At 38.2% G+C, this 21,019-nt stretch overlaps 3 protein-coding genes across 5 annotated transcripts in view; 2 read left to right on the top strand and 1 right to left on the bottom strand.

The window, feature by feature from the left end:
- chrnb5b (cholinergic receptor, nicotinic, beta 5b) overlaps positions 1–8,057 on the bottom strand; it is a 33,742-nt gene extending 25,685 nt beyond the window's left edge. The window contains exons 1-3 of one of the 3 annotated variants that reach the window (XM_077247829.1): positions 8,000–8,057; positions 7,224–7,362; positions 4,812–4,960 (exon numbers count right to left, since the gene is read on the bottom strand). In XM_077247829.1, the coding sequence (XP_077103944.1) occupies positions 4,812–4,863 (52 nt within the window). In that variant the 5' untranslated portion in view covers positions 4,864–4,960; positions 7,224–7,362; positions 8,000–8,057. Of the gene's footprint in view, positions 1–4,811; positions 4,961–7,223; positions 7,363–7,778; positions 7,789–7,999 lie in introns of those variants that run through there. The other 2 variants (XM_077247831.1, XM_077247830.1) reach the window with 2 other exon arrangements.
- Positions 8,058–8,971: 914 nt separating this feature from the next.
- tspan6 (tetraspanin 6) lies at positions 8,972–16,765 on the top strand. The gene is made up of 8 exons (XM_077247832.1): positions 8,972–9,219; positions 10,605–10,793; positions 13,487–13,561; positions 13,639–13,728; positions 14,992–15,153; positions 15,242–15,325; positions 15,425–15,509; positions 15,665–16,765. The coding sequence occupies exons 1-7, from the start codon at positions 9,133–9,135 to the stop codon at positions 15,491–15,493; spliced, it is 756 nt and encodes a 251-aa protein (XP_077103947.1). The 5' UTR covers positions 8,972–9,132; the 3' UTR covers positions 15,494–15,509; positions 15,665–16,765.
- Positions 16,766–17,198: 433 nt separating this feature from the next.
- Positions 17,199–19,213, top strand: mid1ip1l (MID1 interacting protein 1, like). The gene is made up of 2 exons (XM_077247833.1): positions 17,199–17,346; positions 18,070–19,213. Exon 2 carries the CDS (start codon positions 18,077–18,079, stop codon positions 18,554–18,556), a length of 480 nt encoding a protein of 159 aa, XP_077103948.1. The 5' UTR covers positions 17,199–17,346; positions 18,070–18,076; the 3' UTR covers positions 18,557–19,213.
- The last annotated feature ends 1,806 nt before the right edge of the window (positions 19,214–21,019 follow it).

Consider the following 21,019-nt stretch of genomic DNA (forward strand, 5'->3'; position numbering starts at 1 on the left):
TGTAGACGTGGCCAAGGCTGCGTCTGTATGCATTTACCCAGATCGCTCTGCTGCCGGGAGTTCTAAAGAGGGTCCGTCGCGACGGGATCAGTCTACTGTTGGTAGCCCCGTTGTGGCCGGCCCGAGTATGGTTCTCAGATATAATGTCACTCCTGGACAGCCCTCCATGGGAGATTCCCATCAGGAGGGATCTGCTGACACGGGCCGAGGGTGAAATATTGAGCCCTCTGCCTGTGTCAGCAGATACATTGCTCTGAATTGTGGAAACTGTGGGTCGGGGCCCAGAGGGGGCACAGTACCTAAAGGCCGGGCTATCAGCAGGAGTAGTAGAGACCATACTCAGCTCTAGAGCTCCCTCCACGAGGAAATTGTACGACCTAAAATGGAATGTTTTCACCGTATGGTGAAGAGAGCGTGAGGTGGACCCAGTTAACTGCCTGGTGGCTTCAGTGCTGGAGTTCCTCCAAGATCGCTTCTCGGCTGGTCTTACCCCGTCCACACTCAAGGTGTACGTGGCTGCCATTGCGACTTTCCACGCTCCTCTGGGTGATGGGCCTTTTGGGCGACAGCAGTTGGTTGTACGTTTCCTCTGTGGGGCTTGGAGGATGAGACCTGCGGCTCGTACCAGGGTTCCCATATGGGACCTGGCAGTGGTTCTCGAAGGGCTGGCCGAGGCCTCCTTCGAACCTCTGGAGTCGGCTGAGGCCAAGAACCTTTCCCTAAAGGTGTTTTTTTTTGTTGGCCATTACTTCTCTGAGGAGGGTAGGAGATCTTCGGGCGCTCTCTATATCCAATGGGAGCCTGGAGTTTGCTTCAGGCGACATTAAAGCCATCCTACATCCCAGGCCGGGCTATTTGTCTAAGGTGCCATCTAATATGGCACGGCATACGAATCTACAGGCTTTTCATGCTCCCCCCCCCCCCCAGCGTGAGTTTTTCAAGGCGACCGTTATTCAGAACTTGTCACTCTAATGTTTCCATGGTGACGCGTCATTGCTTGTCACGTGGCACAGCGCAACCACAACAGAGCGCTGAATGAATGATGATCTGCTTTTATGTAATTTTTCACAATTGTATTAGCTATAGCATGAAACACTGATATTCCGATTGTCAAATATGTGCAAGTGGATGTGTTTTGTTGTTTAAACACCTTTATAACGATCGCGTTAGTTGAGCTGTATGCGCAATGGGCGGCGCACTAGATTAATGGCGTCCTCTAGAGCCCTCCTTTCAGGGGCCCCAATCCAGGAAGTCTGCGATGCAGCAGGATGGGCCACCCATCACACTTTCATTAGATTTTATAGCCTGGATATTCCATCTACACCTGGCACCCTTGTGCTCTCGTCGTAAGTGTGCCTGTGCGCAGCTTCACACTGGGACAGGCAGGGCTCGTTGTGGCATAGTGGGTATTCATCCACCAAAGTGTCATTCGACGGAGTTCGAATTCCCTTGAAAGGGAACGTCTCGGGTTACGACTGTACGACTGTACTTCATCACGGAAGCTAACTCTGATGTGAGCCGGCATCCTTTTGTTAGTTCCGCATATGCCGTCACACGTTATGTCATGACACACCACCAATCAAGATTGGCTTAGTTTCATTCATGCTTCAGATGCGCTACGCTGAGGGGCGTCCCCCCCCCAAAGTGTAATTCGACGCAGTTCTTGTTCCCAATCTCAGGGAACAAGGGTTACAGTTGTAACCCGAGACGGCATCTCTGCATAATCTCTGCAGATTTCTCATTGCGTAACAGACTCAAGTGGCATTTCTTGATGCAGACTGTGTTCAGTGACAACAGTTATTCAAAGTCCTCCTGAGCACATGTGGCTGTATTTAAAGGTGCAGTGTGTGACTTTTAGCGACATCTAGCGGTTCGGTTGCGAGTTTACACTAAGGGCTCAGCCCACAGCTCACCCCTCTCTTTCGAAGAAGCTACGATGGCTAAAACGGGACAAACATCGTCGTCTGAGGCGGCAGAGAATAGCCAGAGTAAACCAAGTTTCTGTACCACAGTCCATTATAAACCACATCATGGATAGAGTTTACAAAGCCATAGTCAGGTGAGGATCAAGCTTCATAATAGGTAATATAATAATAGTAATTAGTTGATTGTCTCACGAACGTAACCAGCACATTTCTCCCTACATAGCAAACCCCTAATACAGCGAGGGAGAAGAACCACATGAAACTATGCAACTATATATTTTTTCTAACAGGGTAGTAAAAGTTTAGCTGGCTAATATGAGCTGTTACTGTGGCTGAGCTGGTTAAAGCGTTAAGCCTTGTTTATACTGGACGCGTCCGCATGAACCCAAAGGTGCGTGCGGCAAAAATAACGTGATTGTAACAGCGCACGCGCCTCCCCATCCCCTAGACACCATTTACTACACACAATAGGCTTTTTTTCTCTGATTTTGGAAACTCGATCGACTTAAAATGCTTCCAAGATCGACGGGTTGGTGATTCCTGTAACTGTTTTACGGTCAATGACAAGAGTACTAATCAGCCGTCTCACGAACGTAACCAGCACATTTATCCCCACATAGCAAAGCCATAACACAGCGAGGGAGAAGAATTAAGTTACATGAAACAATCCAACTACATATTTTACACCACTGACAAGGGAAAAGTCACTACTCACGGTGTTTATGGCTAGCTTCTAGCTTTCTGCGGCTTCTCCTTCAAGGTAGTGACGGAACGCGCTCTGTAACGCTGTTTGTTCGCTGTCGGCTACGGTAGAAACATGACGTCACAATATGTCGACCTTCATAGAAGGGGATTCCCGCGCCTATGTAGATATAAATGCCTCATTCTAAGGTAATAAAAACATTACGGTTTATTAAGTAAGTTCTTTATACACCACTGAACACATAGTTATGGATGTCATATTGCATTTCTGTTAAAAGATATTCAAATTTTTTACACATTGCACCTTTAACAGAGCAGCATGACGGTTTCTCATGCAATGTCATCTGAGGGCTCAAAGGTCAAGGACATTCAACAGAGGTCTCCTGCATTGCACAGACTGAGATTGTAGGGTAGATGGTGAAAGACCTAAATTCTTTGCAATCTTCCAGTTAGAAATGTGATTTTTGAATTGACATTTCTCTCATGATATTTGGCACATGGCTCATTAAGTGATGAGCCATGACCATCTTTGCTTGCAAAGACTGAGATCCTCCTTTTACACTTAATCAAAATCCCCTCACCTACTACCAATACACCTACTTATTCTGGACGGTTTCAAAAATGTTTAACTTGGATATTCTATAAGCTAATCACTTTTATTTTACCTCTGTCCCATCTTTTTTGGAGTGTGTAGCAGTCATCAAAAAAGATATATTTACAAAATACAATAAAGCTGTTCAGTGAAAACATTGGAAATCTATTCTGTGTACTTTAATCAGTTAAAAGAGAATTAACAACTCACAGATTCTTGATTTTATTTTACAAAATATCCCAACTTTTCTGGATTTGAGGTTGTACACGGAATGTTTAAGCAATAAAGCAAGTCAATTAATGAATAAATACATTCAAAGGAGTTTTGTTCATAGTGCATGTGGAAAGAAAGCAGTGCAAGAAATGCATTCAAAACAAGCTGTCTACAGAAACAAGCTATTCTGAAGTTCTGTATGTGTGTGTACGCGCATCCCTCTCATACCCTCTGCAACTCTGACTCACTGAGCAAAAGATCTAATCAGAGTTGCCTGCCTCAAGAACCAAGACACACACACACACACACATACACATGCTATTACCATGCATGCCCTGAAACTGACTGAAAAAGACACTCTAATACTGAATTGTACATTTGCTCAAGTTTACCTGCACTATTACTTGAGGATCATGCAAATGCATGATGACCATGTACCATTTTGGTGGTCACCAAACTGTAAATAATCTTATAGTTATTTAAATGTTCAGTGCGAGTCTGATCATAATTTTAAATGATTAAAAGTCAAGACTTCATCATTTGTACTCAATTAAACTGCACTCACAAAAGACTGCTGTGTGGGCACTGACGTGATACTTCACAGTTGGAAACGGATCTGTGATCGAACTGAGCTATGGGGCACAGAGAACATATGGACTGACCCAATTTAACCCCTTTAATCCCACTGGTTACAGATCTAAAGACACTTGCTGATTTAATTTAAAAAGAGTTGTCAACTATAAATGAAAGTGCTGACTGTTTTGATATGTCATGTGAATATTTTACATGTCTGGTGTAAATAGTCACATACCCAGAGCCATTTAATTCTTGTTTTCCCTTCTGAAAAAATATGTCTGTAAAAACTTAACAAAAGAAAGCAATGCTTGTCCTGCCAACTAGCATATTTAGTATAATATTATGTAAGGTCTATTATTAATTCAATATAAAAATAGATCTGTCTCATATTCGTGATGCCCATCATAATTTCATTTCATCAGTCAAATGATTGATCCACAATAGAGCGTTGTACATCAGTCTTAATCATAAAATTAATTAAATTTAAAATATTTATTTATTTATTTTTGCATTTTCCTCATAGTTGCTTATGAGGAAAATATATTTAAATATTACCAAAAAATGTGCTACATTATTGTTCTCAATTATCTTATAGGGCAATTTCTGACCGACAAATTTTGACCAGAAATAAAAAAACACGCTTTCACTAACCAAAAAATTAAATACAAAAAAAAAAAAATTGAGCACATTTAAGACTTAATCGTAACCATATAAAATAGAGGTTAAGAGCGTAAATTTTAATAATAAAGCATTTGACCATTGAAAGTAACACACACCAATGGAAAAAAGAGCTGCTTGCTTACTCGCCACGGTGAGCGCGACAAACCAAAGTCCTGAAGTCATCGGAACTGCCATCTCCTGTACGAGCCTTTCCGTCCACACTTACGTCAACTGACAGACAAAGATAGTGCCTTTTAATGATCCATTTTCCCCGTACACTTCACGATAGTCCCTGCGAACAGATTTGGAAACGCGACAATGAGGAATCCAGGCTTGTTATGCGCTCAGATTGGCGCTTCTTACACCTGAAGAGTTGTCCGGTTCCTTTTCGGTGATAATCGCCCACAAACACGTGCGTAATGATAAAAGATCTAAGGGATTTTCTTTTCTGCACGCGAATTTACTCACGCGCTCTCGGCAGACTGTGCGCTTCTCTTGCGCGCGCGGGAGACTTGATATCCGCGAATGCAATCAAGTCACAAGGCTTCTAAAACTTAAATACATTTCACAATCCGTTTGTTTTCCCCATATGTCCAATGTCATCGATTTTAATGTCGTTTTAAATATTATAGCCTAGCATTTTAGAGAGAGAGCAAGTGTTGGTGGCCTGGTGTGGTAATATAAGTTTATGGTAATTACAGACTCAACTGCCCCTTAAAAGGACTATAAATTGCCATGGTGTCTTGCATGGGCAATCGGCTAAGTGTGCGTCACGGGGGAGGAGAGTTTACTGGTTGTGTGTCTTGCACCATGAAGCATTAGACAACACTTCATTAAATAGTCTACATATTTACACTAGTTGGTTGTTCATTTTGCCACATTATGAAGACACTGACTGGCATAACATTGACATTACAAAAAAAGTTTCTCTAGCAGTGGATTTCGTTACATTACTAGTTTAAATGTAATAGGTTTACCCTCCAAACTTTCCAATATCATCATATTTTTTGCTATATCTGCTGAGTAAACAGGAAAACACCATAAAACCACAATGTCATACATTCAGACAGGAGTCAACTAATAAACAAGGCACTTGTATGTGCATTCGTTCAGTATTGTTATATATTTTTTATAGTGACAACTTACCCCATGTAGTGTGACGCTATAGTCAACATGTCAAATTAACAGCATAATTTTGGTGGCCAATAACGAAGGAAATAGTCCCAAAAATTGTAGTCAAGACTTTAATATATGCCCCTACACAAACTGACTTTCAGAATTAAACCTAAGAAATCACTGTAAAAGAGTGATTGCCCAATTCTTGCCAGTCACTTTCTTGTGTCTCTAGTTCATTTTTATCTTCATCCATAGACGAGAGCTTAGAGTGTCAAGTTCAGAATGAGGAGAGCTTATTGCAGTTTACTGCAGTTTCTCATAAAATAGCTGCTCTCTTCAAAGGATAAATATATAGCTAGACAAGCATTGTTTCCTTAATTAACTTTCGATGAACTTAATTAACCATGAAAAACTCCAATCACGCAAGCAAATTAATCTCTCACACATAAAATCTCACGGGGAAAGACATCACACAAAACAGCGCAAAGCAGTGGACCCTTGAAGCGAGGTATAAAGAAGAGACCTGACGTTATAGTCCTAGCACAGGACAAAATAGGACTCCTGTTTTTCCACAAACCATGTGCAGTGTGAGAGAAATCAAGGAAGCATGAGAAGAATGAGGGAAAGGACAAGGGAGATTTGTTTGTGTGGAGCCAAAAGGAAGCTTTAAGGACAGTGTTTCTACAAAGTGGCTATGGATCTTTAAACTCCCCAAGCCGTGCATGCTTACACAAACACATACTCAAGGCTCTCTCACTCAGCCATGACCAAATGTTACAGCCATTAGTGTTGGGTAAATGGCTGTTAATTTAATTTAGTCAGAGTGAAAAAGGATCTCTCATAATGTTACCTGATACATACAGAAATAATTAAATACACAAACAATGCACAGCCTTTCTTTTGTTTAAGGACATATATTGGGATGTATTTTCTGGGGCCGACAGTAACAATGTATGTTAAACTGCAGTAACATTTTGTTTAGAGTAGGCATGCATGAAACAGGTTCCGATAGTTATTTCCATCCACATTGAGACGTGTAGGCTATCAGAGTAAAACAGCTTCTCGAACAAGAACAAAAATGTAGGGCTGGACTTGATTTTGTCCTATGGGAGTTGATTGGATCGTTGGGATTTTCTATTGCTGTGATATAATGTGAGTGACAGGTTGTAAATGCATATGATTCTACATACACATAAATATACCTACACAGACATTCACTGCTATATTGCCCTTTACTGACTGTCTGCAGCACTGTGTGGTTAGCCATCCCTCTCATGCTCCAATTCCCCCATTGGAAGATGTTTGGGGACTGAAGCAGACTGCAGTATAAAGATTTAAACGCTAACTGACATTAGCTCACCATTCTGATGCCTTATGTTTACACTTCAAAAGCACTCATCCATGGACTTTCAACATGTTCCAACACAGCATTTACCTACCACATATCCAGGATAAACCACTTTACTCTTCAGCATCTGTTGGCTGATGGTTACTCACTTCAGTCATCTGATCTCCAGCAGGTGAAATTTGCTCCATTCATTCTCTGATTGGGCTGAAATACTAGCCAAATGCATTAGTCTGAGCAAAAAAAAACTATTTAAAATAATCTCTACAAAATATTTTACAAAAAGCCACATAAACCTTTCAAACCATGTAGGCCTACAGAGTAAAAAAATCATTGGTTTAAACTTAAGTTAATACAACAAAGGAGATTAGTTTAATCAACAGAAACTCAAAATATATTATCTGAACCACATTAATTATCTAAGTTGATTTGACAAAAGAAAAAAAATGTGATAAATCATGAAAATATATTTTTATAAGAAATAAACAAATAAATAGCTACTCACTTACAAATACTTGCTTGGTTGAAATCACTATTTAATCAAAACAATCATAGCAACTACCATTGTAAGAAATCCCATGCTAGCCTCTAACCCTTTTGTAACATAGGTCTACTCTTTTTTTAGTTCGGAGCTAAAAACATAACCTACCACGTGTAAGATATCTGCTAATAATAACCAAACTATGACATGTGAATAATGTGCCTGATTTGGAAGACTGCTACAGGGAATTATAAAAGACACAGGGAAACGCAAAATCTACCTAAAGCGAGATAAAACAACATAATGTGGATTTTTACGAAGAAGACGAATTTCTGCCCAATCATAAACAATTCCTTTAATTTGCACGCGGTCACGGTGTGTTTACTTACGCATTGCGTGGCACATTCACGTCTTTGTCTTATAGCGCCATCTCGTGGTGAAAAGTTGTTAAACTGTCCCTGACCAAAAAAAAAATTTCATTTCCCAGACAGTGAGGATTAACAAGGATTTAGACTTCTTCATGTTCTTAACATCCTACTGTCACTTTGGAAGTTTTTATAGATACGTGATTTAAACTTAAGCCCAACCAACTTTAACCAGTGGGAGAGTTAACTTAGTAAAATCATTGAAACTTGTTAAAGACAAGAAAAGCCCTTATGTTGATTTCACTTTTGGATAAGTAGGCATATAGCTCATTTGAAAATGGGTCACCGTTTGTTTCTTTTTTCTTTCTTTCTTTCTTTCTTTCTTTCTTTCTTTCTTTCTTTCTTTCTTTCTTTCTTTCTTTGTCCTTCTACATAGTTCAACCGGATAGAGGGAGATGATTTATTTATATTATAGATGTCAGCATGCATTTTTTGTTTGTTAATTTTTAAAGGATTTAAAAAAAAATCCCAATCAAATATTTAACATTAAAATTATCCAAGTAACAAAAAATACGATCTGCATTGATAAAACTCGTTTTGCTACGCTGTTATGCGTAGCTACTTTGTTTTATTGCTGGTTCCACAATGACTGCAGGTTGTTGTTGTTGTTGTTGTTGTTGTTGTTGTTGTTGTTGTTGTTGTTGTTGTTGTTGTTGTTGTTTTAGCCTAATGCATGAACTCTTTAGATAAGTTTTGGACTTTTGAATAATTGCTGTAAATGAATTTTGTTGGGAAAATGTGCTTGTATTAGGCTTTGATTTCCAATTTGCAAGTGTTTAACGTTAAGTTTTATCAGAATCAATTCAAACGGAGAACAAAATTTGTTCTGATATTTTTTATGTTTGTTTCTTTTATAAATGTATGTCCATTTTAATGTTATATTTATAGCTTTCCCAGATTAGATCCCCCGTGTCTTTTATCTTGGTATCCGGACTTCCTGTCGGGAAAAGACTCCACAGCCCCATCCTCACCCTTCAGTTCCTAAACAAAACTTTACCAACCCACAGTCTCGCACTCCAATCCGCAACTTTTCCTCCAGCACTCTCCATCGAAAAATCCTGTCGCCAGCCAGATCCGCTGGGAAAACAAAAGCAGAAATGTCCCCTCCATCCGAACGTTTGCAAACCAAACCCGTGATAACGTGTCTGAAGACGTTTCTCATCTCGTACAGTCTGATTTTTTGGGTGAGTTTGTGTTTTCATCAGCTTTGCGTTAGCTTGAGACGGCTAACGTTAACGTTACATCTGCACAGCTAACTCACTCTGAACAATGGGCTCAGCCAACTCTCACGTATTACTCTTAGTTTGATCCTAATTTAGACTTTAACTAGATACGTTTTACTTTTACTAAAACAAGATGTCATTATATGTTTTAATTAGTTGTTTATTTACTTCTGATTAGCAAAATACTTTGCATAAGTTACATCCCGTCGACGACCGTTGTTTACCAGCTTGTTTAAGATGTGTCGATTAATTTGATGTTTTTCCGGCATTTTATATTTAATATATCAAAAGTAAAGAGTAAAACTTAATTTTAGGATACAAGTTATAATTTATTCCAGAGGAAGACCTATGGAACTTTTCAGCCTTTTTGTACTTTGTGAAGTAACGTTACCGTTAGAGTCACAGCTGTTTTGATCGATGTTCAAATATTATTGATCTAACTAACGTTATTCAAATATTTAATAGGGAAACTAATATAAATAATAGTTCATCAAACGTGTCCCAAATGGGTGCGAAGCCCTATGCATCACTTTTATCTCGACTATTTATTGCTATTCACAGTGATTTTCAGCAGGCAGGGGACAGATGGTCATGTTTATAACCCCTGCTGAGAAAGGAAAGTAGATAAAGAAAAGTAATAGGCTAGTCTTAGACGCAATCAGTTGCTTATGGTAGAAAATGTAACCCCGTTTTTAATATGCATTATAAAACTATACTGTATCCACATACATAAAGTATATTCACGTTAAGCAACTATATACTTACAAATCTCAAGTGCTTGATTGTTTATAATCACAAAATGTAAACTATATTATCACACAGCTCTATATATAAGGTCTGGTATAAAAGTATCCAACTTTACCCACACACACAATATATATATATATATATATATATATATATATATATATATATACATACATAACGCAATGTATAGCAAATCTCAACTGCTTGATTTGAGTCACAAAATGTATAACTATTATAGTCAAGCTCTAATCTGCCAAATGTGACATGAAGACATTAAGATATTATAAACACCAACATCATGATTTTTTATGTAAAGAAGAAAAGCACTACCCAAGAAAATTTTACTTTACTTTATTTATTTTGACCAGTTTCTAAATAGGTCAAGGCTCATATTTGCTAACAACAGTTGTCAGGGATCTTGAGCATTCCCTGATTTTATTTCATTCTCTCTGTAAATTGTCTGAGTTTTGAAGCTGAAATTACTAGGTTACATGGGTGTTATCAAGAATCAGGATGGGCAAGACACGATGCCGTAATCCCTCAGGCAAATCCATAAACACGTGTTGAATATGTCTAAGAGTTTTTAACTTTATTTGTAGTTCACAGGCGTGATCCTGTTGGCTGTTGGAGTATGGGGAAAGGTTAATTTGGAGTTTGACCTCCTGCTGAGTTCAGGCAAGGGCACTAATGCACCATATGTCCTCATTGGGACCGGAGCCATCATCATTATCTTCGGATTGTTCGGTTGCTTCGCGACCTGCCGTGGAAGTCCATGGATGCTAAAGCTGGTACGTTCTAAAATAAATAAAGCAAGTTTCATAAATGTAAAAAAAAAAAAGTAGTTGGAGCACATTTTATGAATAGGGTACACTTAGATGGCTTAAAGGGATAGTTCACCCAAAAATGGAAATTCTGTCAGTATTTACTCACCCTCATGTTGTTCCAACCCCGTAAGACCTTCGTTCATCTTCGGAACACGAATTAAGATATTTTTGATTAAATCTGAGAGCTGGATCACTCCTCCATAGGCTTCTTAAGGGATTGAAGCTTGCCATCCCCTAAAAGTTATTAAAGATATCATTAAAATAGTCCAAGTGACTACAGTGACTCAAACTTAAGTTTATCAAACGACGAGAATACTTTTTGTGCGCAAAAAATAAATAAATAACGACTTTATTTCAACGATTTGTTTCCTTCTCTGTGGGCCACTAGTCAGTTCACTAGTGATATAACGCAGTTCCTCTGTTGTTGTACGTCACACGCATCACACACATGACCAGCGTCGGCCAAAAGTGAGCCTACGTGTGACGTAGCTCTACGGAATCACACTAAGTTAACTAACTAGAGGCCCAAAGAGAAGGAAATGTATAGTTGAAATAAAGTCGTTATTTTTGTTTGTTTTGCGCACAAAAAGTATTCTCGTCGCTTGATAAACTTAAGATTGAGCCACTGTAGTCACTTGGACTATTCTAACGATGTCTTTAATAACTTTTTGGGGCTGGCAAGTTTCAATCCCTTAAAAGCCTATGGAGGAGTGATCCAGCTCTCAGATTTAATCAAAAATATCTTAATTCGTGTTCCGAAGATGAACGAAGGTTTTACAAGGTTGGAACAACATGAGGGTGAGTAAATACTGACAGAATTTTCATTTTTGGGTGAACTATCCCTTTAAGTGATAATCCTCATATGACATTAAAATTGACCTATCAAGAAAAATGACCGTAATGTCACCTTTAAATGGTCATTTCAACCTACAAACTTGTTAAAAAAAAGTTTTTCTTTGTTTATTACTGCAGACCATAGACTGAAGAAAAGAAAAAGATAGGTGACATTTCTTCACTTCCTTCCACTAGAGAAAAATGAAGCCAAAACATTCCATAAATAACCTTTGACATGTTGCACTGATTACATAATTTGGAGCCAGAGTCTTCGCAAGAGTGATCCTGAGGTGGACCCATGGTATCAAGGTCCCGCACATACTTCCCCTCCCACAGATTCAAGCATAGCTGTAAATCATGTTACACCCGGTTTTTATAACATTACTAACTAAATCGAACACTTGAACCTGTCAGCATGATACAACCTAAAAATAATATAAATTAATATTTGATGTGTAATTTATTTTTTTGGTCTCATTCAATTACATGGAGAGGGCTGGGTTTATGACCTATATTGCAGCCAACCACCAGGGGGCGATCAAAATGTTTTGGCTTCACTTTTCCGTATGTGTGCAGACCAACATTTTTTATGAGGTGCGTTCCATTCGACAGGGTCCCTACACAAGTGTTCACTGCTCCCTACTCCCTGAGCACGGTATATCAGTTGAAGTGGACTCCGCTGACAAATAACCGCTCATTTGGAATGCCCTGCAAACGTCATCAAAGAAAGTTAACGACGGGGTTTCGCAGATTATGATATTAACATAAATAGATATAGGCTTACATTAATATTTTAATTTAATATCACATTTAAAATATATACACTATACAATAATAATAATAAAAACATTAAGTAGCCTAACTATAAATATAATGAAAAACAGTTTATACACTTGACTACTGCTATTATTTGACTATTAACAGAATTGAAGCTCTGTTGTAATTGGCATGCAATATGAAAATGAACTTTATTTGGTCAACTATCTGTGTATGTGTTTTTAATCAATGGTCACATAATTACATAGCGGTCTCGTGCGCCTTCTTCCCGCGCACTGATGTATAGTAAACACTGCTGAGGTAAATAAAGTAAAGAAAAATGGCTGAGCCTCAGCTACTTCTCGCCGCTTTTACTTTGTCATATCTATTTATAATCCGTAATGAATATGAAAGAAGACAGCGAAGACGACGACTTCGTAAGAGTATGCTTCTGGCCATGACGCTTGAACGAGTGAGTCAAGTTCCTACTGTAGCTCCACCACCTGGACATATTTTTTAACTTGCTAGTTACACACATACATAAACTCGTCCATCGTTATTTATGACCGCTCTGACTGGTGATGACGTGGCGCGCAATGACAGTTGGGTGATATCCCTCTCCACTTCCTGTGAAGTGATGTATCGATGTTCCCTTATTCCCTACGCCGTTTGCAGTGCCCTTCGAACTGAACATGTTCGTTCCCTTCGGATTGGAATCTCACTTAAGATGGCGAAATACCCTGTGAAGTCCACTTCGCAGTCCACTAACGGTCGAATGGAACGCACCTATGGTCTATAGTGCAGGTCCCAGACTAGCTAGCCCTACTGAGTTACAGCTTAATTTAGCGTATATATATATGATTTTTAGCGTATTATATATAATTATGGTTTTGTCTGTTTGGTAAAAGAAGTGCAAAAATTTCAAGCCATTTTTCTGAAAGATCTGAATATTTTTAGATATTCAGGCTGTATTTTGTCTCCTATTTGTTGAAAGTGCATTGTGTTTTCAATCAACATTATTGTTAATTGTTTTTAAGCATGATCCCTTTCTCCTTCCTTTCTGGTAGTATGCCATGTTCCTGATTCTTGTGTTCTTAGCTGAAATAGTGGCAGGTATATCCGGCTTTATTTTCAGACACGAGGTAAATTTTTTTTTTATCTTTACATACTCATTTGCTATCTGTTGTCTACAGCCAAATAATGTTTGTATTCTTTTTAGATTAAAGCAGTGCTTAAAGATGGCTATAAACGTGCTGAATCAACCTACACTGGTGAAGACACTGAAGATCTGGACAGGATCCAGAGAACAGTAAGCATGTATTACTGGAAGCAGTACAAAATTAGGAATTGTGCGATACCACTTTTTCATGTATACTGTGATACTACGATACTGTGACCATGAGTATCTGCCAATACAGATTCCTATCTGATACCAGTACTATATATGTATGTATGTATTAGGGTTGCCACCTATGTCTGATAAAGAACCTGGACATATCGATGACCCGGCCACCGCTTTGCTCACAAGTGAAAATGTTTATTAGACATTAGACCCAGAAGACAAAATTGGCATAGTGCATAATGCAACATTTGCATAGTGGGTCGCCTGGTGTTGGCATTAGCCATGTGGAGTTGGGGGGTCGTCGTCGTCTTACATGCTGTCTTACATGCGCTTCATGAGACACTCACACGCAAGGTCTCTCGCTCTCTCCCTCACGTAGCCTTTAGAAAACCGGGACATTCAGTGTCCCGGGAGAGTGGATACATTTCCCGGGACAGGTTATTATAAAGAAGGACAATCCCGGTCAAACCTGGACAGGTGACAACCCTAGTGTGTGTGAGATATAAAGTCATAATAACAAAAAAAAAGTGCACAATTACATTTTTCCTGTAAGGTGGAAACAGGTTTGTATATTAATGTGATTTGAAATAAACCCTGAAGCTGTATCTGATTTGTTTGTTTTTTAAACTTACTGCTTGTTGTTTATTGTTCCAGTGAAATCGTATATCCAGCAATAATCTTGTACAATAAAAATTAAGTGAATGTGAGTTAAAAATGTTACATCTGGTTAAAATCTTAATTAAAAAAACAAACAAACTACAATTTCAAATTACTTATTTGCGCTATACATGCATGAAAAATCTTATGAATAATATATGTGTGATAGTTATTACTACATGAATGTACACACTATAAATAGCATTTCTTTGGAATGTATGGCACAGAAATAGGACAACAGACATGATAGATAAGATAGAACCAATATATAGGCTTCACATGAAAGTCTTCAATGCAGAACGGCACAAAAGCTCACTTTTTTGAGTCATAAGTGTACTATAATGAAAACGTTTAGAGCATATTTATGGTGCTTTTATAATACTTACAACCGAAACAGTAACAACCATGATACACAGTATTGAATTTGGATTGGTCCCATTTGACGATACCCAATTCAACAAAAAAAAAAGGTCTGTGTCGGATTGTCACATCTCTATACAAAACATCAGGACTACATAAAACTTCACTAATCTGCTTAAATGTTTTGAGGATTCAATATTTTGTTCTTTGTAGCTGCAGTGCTGTGGAGAGAAGAACTACACCAGCTGGGAAAACACTGCTTACTTTAAGAAACAGGGCATCCCCAAAAGCTGCTGTAACGTGACTGCTGGTGTAAACTGTACATCTGCAGAACTTAAGGATCTTAAAACAGCTGCATCAGTGGTATATCAACGGGTAAGAACCGTTTCTGAATACTCCTAAATCAACAAAATCATAAACCTTATTTGCAATTCTGCAATAAAAAGAATCCTCCTCTTGTTAGGGCTGCTTCGCTCTGATGACTACAACGATGGAGGCCAATCTTGGTATTATTGCTGGAATTTCTTTTGGAATTGCATTCTTCCAGGTACTCGTGAAGCCCAGTTTTTTGTTAATTTTTTTATTTTTATATTTCTGGTCTGTAATGCACCTAATAATGTCTTTTATGTGGCATTCAATTCCTCAGCTCATTGGGATATTCTTGGCATGCTGCCTGTCTCACTATATCACCAACAACCAATATGAGATGGTGTAGCGATTCTCCTCCACAGGTACATTTTCTTACTCTTCCTTGTAGGGTGTTCTTTTTTAAATGCCACAATTTTGTGTTCTATTACAATTCATTTTAGTAATTATTATTATTGAACAAAATGCATTACTAGGTTATTATCTAGGGGTTCTTATTCTCACTTCTGTCTGTTTACAGGGTTTCATCTGCAGATCACAGAGGGCTGAACATGACACAAAGGGAAACCATTTAGTTTCAGTGTTTTGTATGTGTGCCTTAGCTAAACATTTCATTTTAGAGGATTTCTGACTGCTTTTTAAAGAATATTTCTTGTTGGTAATTACGTTGAAGGGAAATAACCCATTCCAAAGGGAAAAGATCGTTTTGCATTTGTTTTGCCCGAGTGTAAATGTATTAGTGTTTAGATATACAGATGTTTTTAGCCAGTGTTAAACCAGGAACAGTTATGAAGTAAACAGTGTATTGTACACCTTGACTTTTGTTTCATTGGAATTAACACATGCTAAAACTTTGCATCTAGTAAAAACATTTGTAACTTTTCTTGCATACAACCTTAAAGTTCAGCATTTTCCAAAAAGGATGTTTTGAAAATTACCTGATAGTAATTTGGGTCATTAAGGTGTTATCCACTTCACATGTTACATATGGAGTTATGTTCATCATCACTAGTTCATTTTCAAGAACTAGTTTTAATACATGTATGTCCATTTCTATTTGGATTGCTGCTTTGAAAATTATGTGGTTATTTGCAATTTCTTTGCCGCCTTTATTAATGTAGCAGTGATAGTGTTTATTATAAGGTTGTTGAAAGTCATGACTGTAATGTGCTGAACAGAAACTGCGTTGTGTCTCTTTAACTTTATCTGTGAAATCTGTTGTCCCTCTGGTTGATCAGATAACAATATTTAACATGTACATAAAAGGCTACAACTATCAAAACTATCCATGCCAGGGTTGAAAAGTATTTAAAACATCCTTGCATTTGTAAGGAAAGTAAGGTGATGTATAATCCAGATTATGTTTGAAACTATTATACTTTTCTCTTATGTCAGGATATTCACGCTCAGTCATTTTTGTCATGAGTCAGATAAACCACCCTCTGCGCCTGTCATCAGCATATGGATTTATTTTTGAGCATGTGCACGTCAACGACTAGATATTTATATCTTTGTTCAACAGCCTTTTCCTGTGTTTGTTTTTCATTTTTGCAAACTGTAAAATGCATAGGAATAATAAACTTGTTTTTATATGCGCATGGGATCCGACACAGAGCCCCCAGATGGCGCTATCGGTTTATTTATACACCTGTACTCTGCACACATGGTTCAGAGCAGAGGAAGACTTTAATATAAAGAAATGTTAGCTATTACTATCAACAGTAATGAAAACACAACTACTGTAGTAGAAATAGTATCTTTAAAAGAATGTCGCATTATTAATATACGACACTGACTGAACATCTATACTGGGGAAATTAGTTTGTGGGTTGTCTCACTATTTCGTTAATTATCACGAGCAATTTTAAACCAAAATTGTTCACTGCGCTAAGAGTAAAGACACTTATGTTGTCATTTACTGACCTAACGTTACATGTAAATAGGTTGTATTTTGTAAAAGATAACGACAAACATGGATGCGGATGAAAAGCAGGCGCTTGATTGGTCCGAAGCCCTGTCAATCACTTGCATCTGACGCTTCCCCGCCTGACGTCAACAGTATAAAGTTTGTCGGTCTCCCCCTGCACCCATAGAAGAAGGGAACTTTCTTCTCTATCGGAACGATATAAAGCGTTGGCAACTTCCTCAGTCTTTTGTAGTTTATTATTGGGCTATACCAGTCAATTACCAGGTTTCAATCAGGTAAGTCAATTGCATCTAAACCCTTTTTTTAAATTTATTGCGTGTCATTGTAAGGTCGGTGAAGCGTCGCTTGTCTCCTGTAACGTTACATTTGAAATGCAAGGTTCTTTAGTAACGTTAGCGTTCCGTTGTACTAACGTTAACGTTGCCGGTTTAACATCTGAAAATCTACAATATCAATGCAGTTTGTTCATCTGCACTAGCGACGCGAGGAACTAAAACTAGTTTTTTTGTTTTTTAAGAGAACGACTTTTCATTTTAGATAACGTTAAGTTAGCTATTTTACAATGACTCGATTGAACCGCTTAAACCCGGAACGAAATGGTCGCTCTAAATCTGTCTGCGTGGTTCTCTGGTGAAAAAACGCGGAGTTGGTTTCATTTAAATAGCGCTTTATTCAAACGTTTTAACACCTTTCTGCTGAAACGTAAATTAATTCGTTTTTAAAATAAATGCAGATTATATTTCATATTTCGAGCTGCATCATGGCTTGCAACAAACTGAACTAGGGCCCGTTAAACCAGAAACTGCTTTATTGGACTGTCTGTTTTAGAGCATGTCATTTGAAATGCTTGCATGTCAGGGACAAAGTAATGACGTAAAAGAATCAGTTTATCACACGGCAATTTATAATGTTTTTAATTGCAAGAGATTCTGGCTTATTGTACACTTCGTGCATCGCAATGCGTTTTGAAGTTCTGAATTTTTCACCTTTAATTTCAGCTTTGCCATGATGCAGCTCAGCAACGACACACACTGCAACAAGCACTCACTGCTCAACGTCATGAACCGGTTCATCGCCGCTGCCAACAACATGGACGAGACCATCATGGTGCCAAGCTTACTGCGGGACGTGCCTCTGGAGGACCAGGACAGCCAAGCCTCTGTTAGCCACAACAACAACGACCCCCCTTTCCCCAGCAAACAGAGGGATATGTATGAACACTACCTGCTGGTGAAGTCCCTTAAGAATGACATGGAATGGGGCCTGCTGAAGAGGGAGATGGGTGGTGGTGCCAGCTTTCTAGAGATGGCAGTGAAGCAAGAAGAGGTGAACGGAGGAGCTGTGGAGGAAGGCTCCGACCTGGAAGGCCAGTTCCACTACCACCTCCATGGACTGTTTGCCGTTCTGTCCAAGCTCACGGTCCAGGCTGACCATCTCACAAGTCGTTACAAGAGAGAAATTGGCGGAGGTAGCCTTTTGCGATAGGGTTGATTCATTAACATCTAATGGACAGTTCATGAACTGTTGGACTGGGAAGTGAATGTGCAGCAGTGGACCTAAAGGGCTCTAGATTCCCCTCTGCCATCAAAAGGGTTTTTTACCCAAATTAGTTGTCACGTTGCTTGTTTTGGCAGTCTCTGGTGCTTTCAGGATGTTTCCACTGGAAGATAAAGGGCTGGAAGTTAAAGGGCTATGAGTGTGTATATTATAAATAAATAAAAAATCTTATTTTTTAACTTACCATTTCAGCGGCGTGAATCTATTCCAGCTAGTTTGGGTTTTTTTTTTAAATCTCTATGCCAAGTCAGAAAGCCCTTGACATTTTGTCATTTTGAAGCTGTAGAAGAATGTGAATGCTGGTAATTCAGTTCTTCATATTAGCCAATTTGCCTTTTAGTGAGGGGGGTTTTATGCATTTAATGCTGCTCTTGTGCACTTGTCCATGTGTCATGGCGTGCCTTCTGTCTTCATTTCCCACTTGTGCTGTTCAGGTATGCGTGCTTGTCATTCATTGTTTCCTTTGAACAGGACCCGTTTGAGTCTAATGCCACTGGTTTTGTTTTTTGTTCTAAAGATTTCAAGTTTTATATTGTGCCGTTATGTAATATAGTGACTTATAAATAAAGTATTAACTTACACTGCCTCAATGCACTGTCTTTCTCTGGAGAACTGCGTAGCATCTCTCAAGTGCAATAAGATGCCAACCTTTACCACCAGGCTGGGTCAAATATCTAATCCTGAATGGAGTTAGTGAGTGTCTGCTAATCTGGTTTCGTAAGAGTTGCATTGTGTGTGATGACTGTTTTGCAAAGGCAGGTTTGAGCTTGATTTCATTAAAGGGGTTTGTAAGGGTAGTAGATTCTGCAACTCAAAATGTACAGAAATGTAAACCAGTAGTTTGATTCCATACTTTTGGATGGATCTAACCAAAACATTTCTTACTATAGAAGAAAGTCAAACACGTTTAAATGAATGTGAGTGACAATTTTTGGCCAAAGTATCATTCTTATTCTTTGTTCTCAACTGTTTTGAATCCCCTTAAAAACCAGTGTTGTAAATGCTAATGCAGACAGTTCTTTGAGACATGACATAATTCTTATTGGTTCAAAGTGTATTAGACCCATATAAAATGTCTGATCTTATCAGTTCATGACATTTTTTTTAATCTAATTAGATGTATGTAGTCCTTTAAGACTGTTTTAATCTTCAATTCTCATGTTGTGAGTGTTTGAAACTGAATTACATCTCAAGATGTAGGCCTGATTTCACAGACAGGGCTTAGATTAAGCCAGGATTAGGCCTTAGTTCAATTAGGACATTTAGGTAGCATGTCTTTGTAAAGGAAAACATTAGTGGTCTTCATCTTGAGACAAAACAATGGCACTGACATGTTTTAAGAGATTTCTGTGCAAGTTGCTTTCAGTTAAAAGGCTTAAGCCCTGTCTGAAACCTGGGGGGTAATGTTTATGAAATTATTTTTGCATTTCCCTATCATGCATTTTATATTCCTGACTTTATCCTTTGTGATTGGATATTGACTATCTGATTTTGAAATTCCTCTCACCTTTCTTAACCAAAGTTGTGTTTTTCATCTTAAACTAAACGTTCCCTGAACCATGAACAATACAATTATCTAACCACCCAAGCCACAATCATGGTAACACCCATCCTTTGAAGTAATGTAGGTGGATGGAAACAGAGTAGAAAAAAGCAAATGTGAGAATCGCTGTATATATTATATTAAATATCAAAATGGCTGCTGTAGCTACAGAGGGGCATTATGGCATGTCAGACCAAATGTAGTCCAGTGATCTGACCATTCATGTGAAATAGGTCAGCGTGAGATGCGCAAACTGCCAGGCAGTCAAAGGAACTAATCTGCATGATGCATAAACTAGCAACTAAATAAGGGATTTGCCGTTGTCTTAAAATGTAATTTTGAGGCTTGAACAAACATGTAGCATGGATAGAATTAAAAAAAAAGGCATTTATGTCGTTTCATCCATGTTATCTAGCCTATATATATATATATATATATATATATAAAGCAATTAATTTCATCTAACTTAGACGTTTGTTTATATAATGTGTATGTATATATATGTAAATGTGTGTGTGTGTGTGTTTTGTATGTATAGGCCTATATATATATATATATATATATATATATATACACATATACACCCACATGTATTACATAAACAGAATTTATATATATATATATATATATATATATATATATATATATATATATATAATTTGCTTAAACCAGATTTCCTTTTTGATGTGCACAAACTGTTTTATCAGGGATATGCAACCGTGACAGACTGGCATGACGATAAAACCATCATAAATCATAAAGGGACTCATAAAAGCATAAATCAGTTTCACAATGTTTGGCTTGATCAGCTCTTCCCCATGCCATGGTGCATTGAGCGACTACGTGAT

The sequence above is a fragment of the Siphateles boraxobius genome, unplaced genomic scaffold, assembly GCF_051911475.1.
Source record: "Siphateles boraxobius isolate OS27281-9 unplaced genomic scaffold, OSU_SipBor_1 3, whole genome shotgun sequence".
NCBI classification, from domain to species: domain Eukaryota; kingdom Metazoa; phylum Chordata; class Actinopteri; order Cypriniformes; family Leuciscidae; genus Siphateles; species Siphateles boraxobius.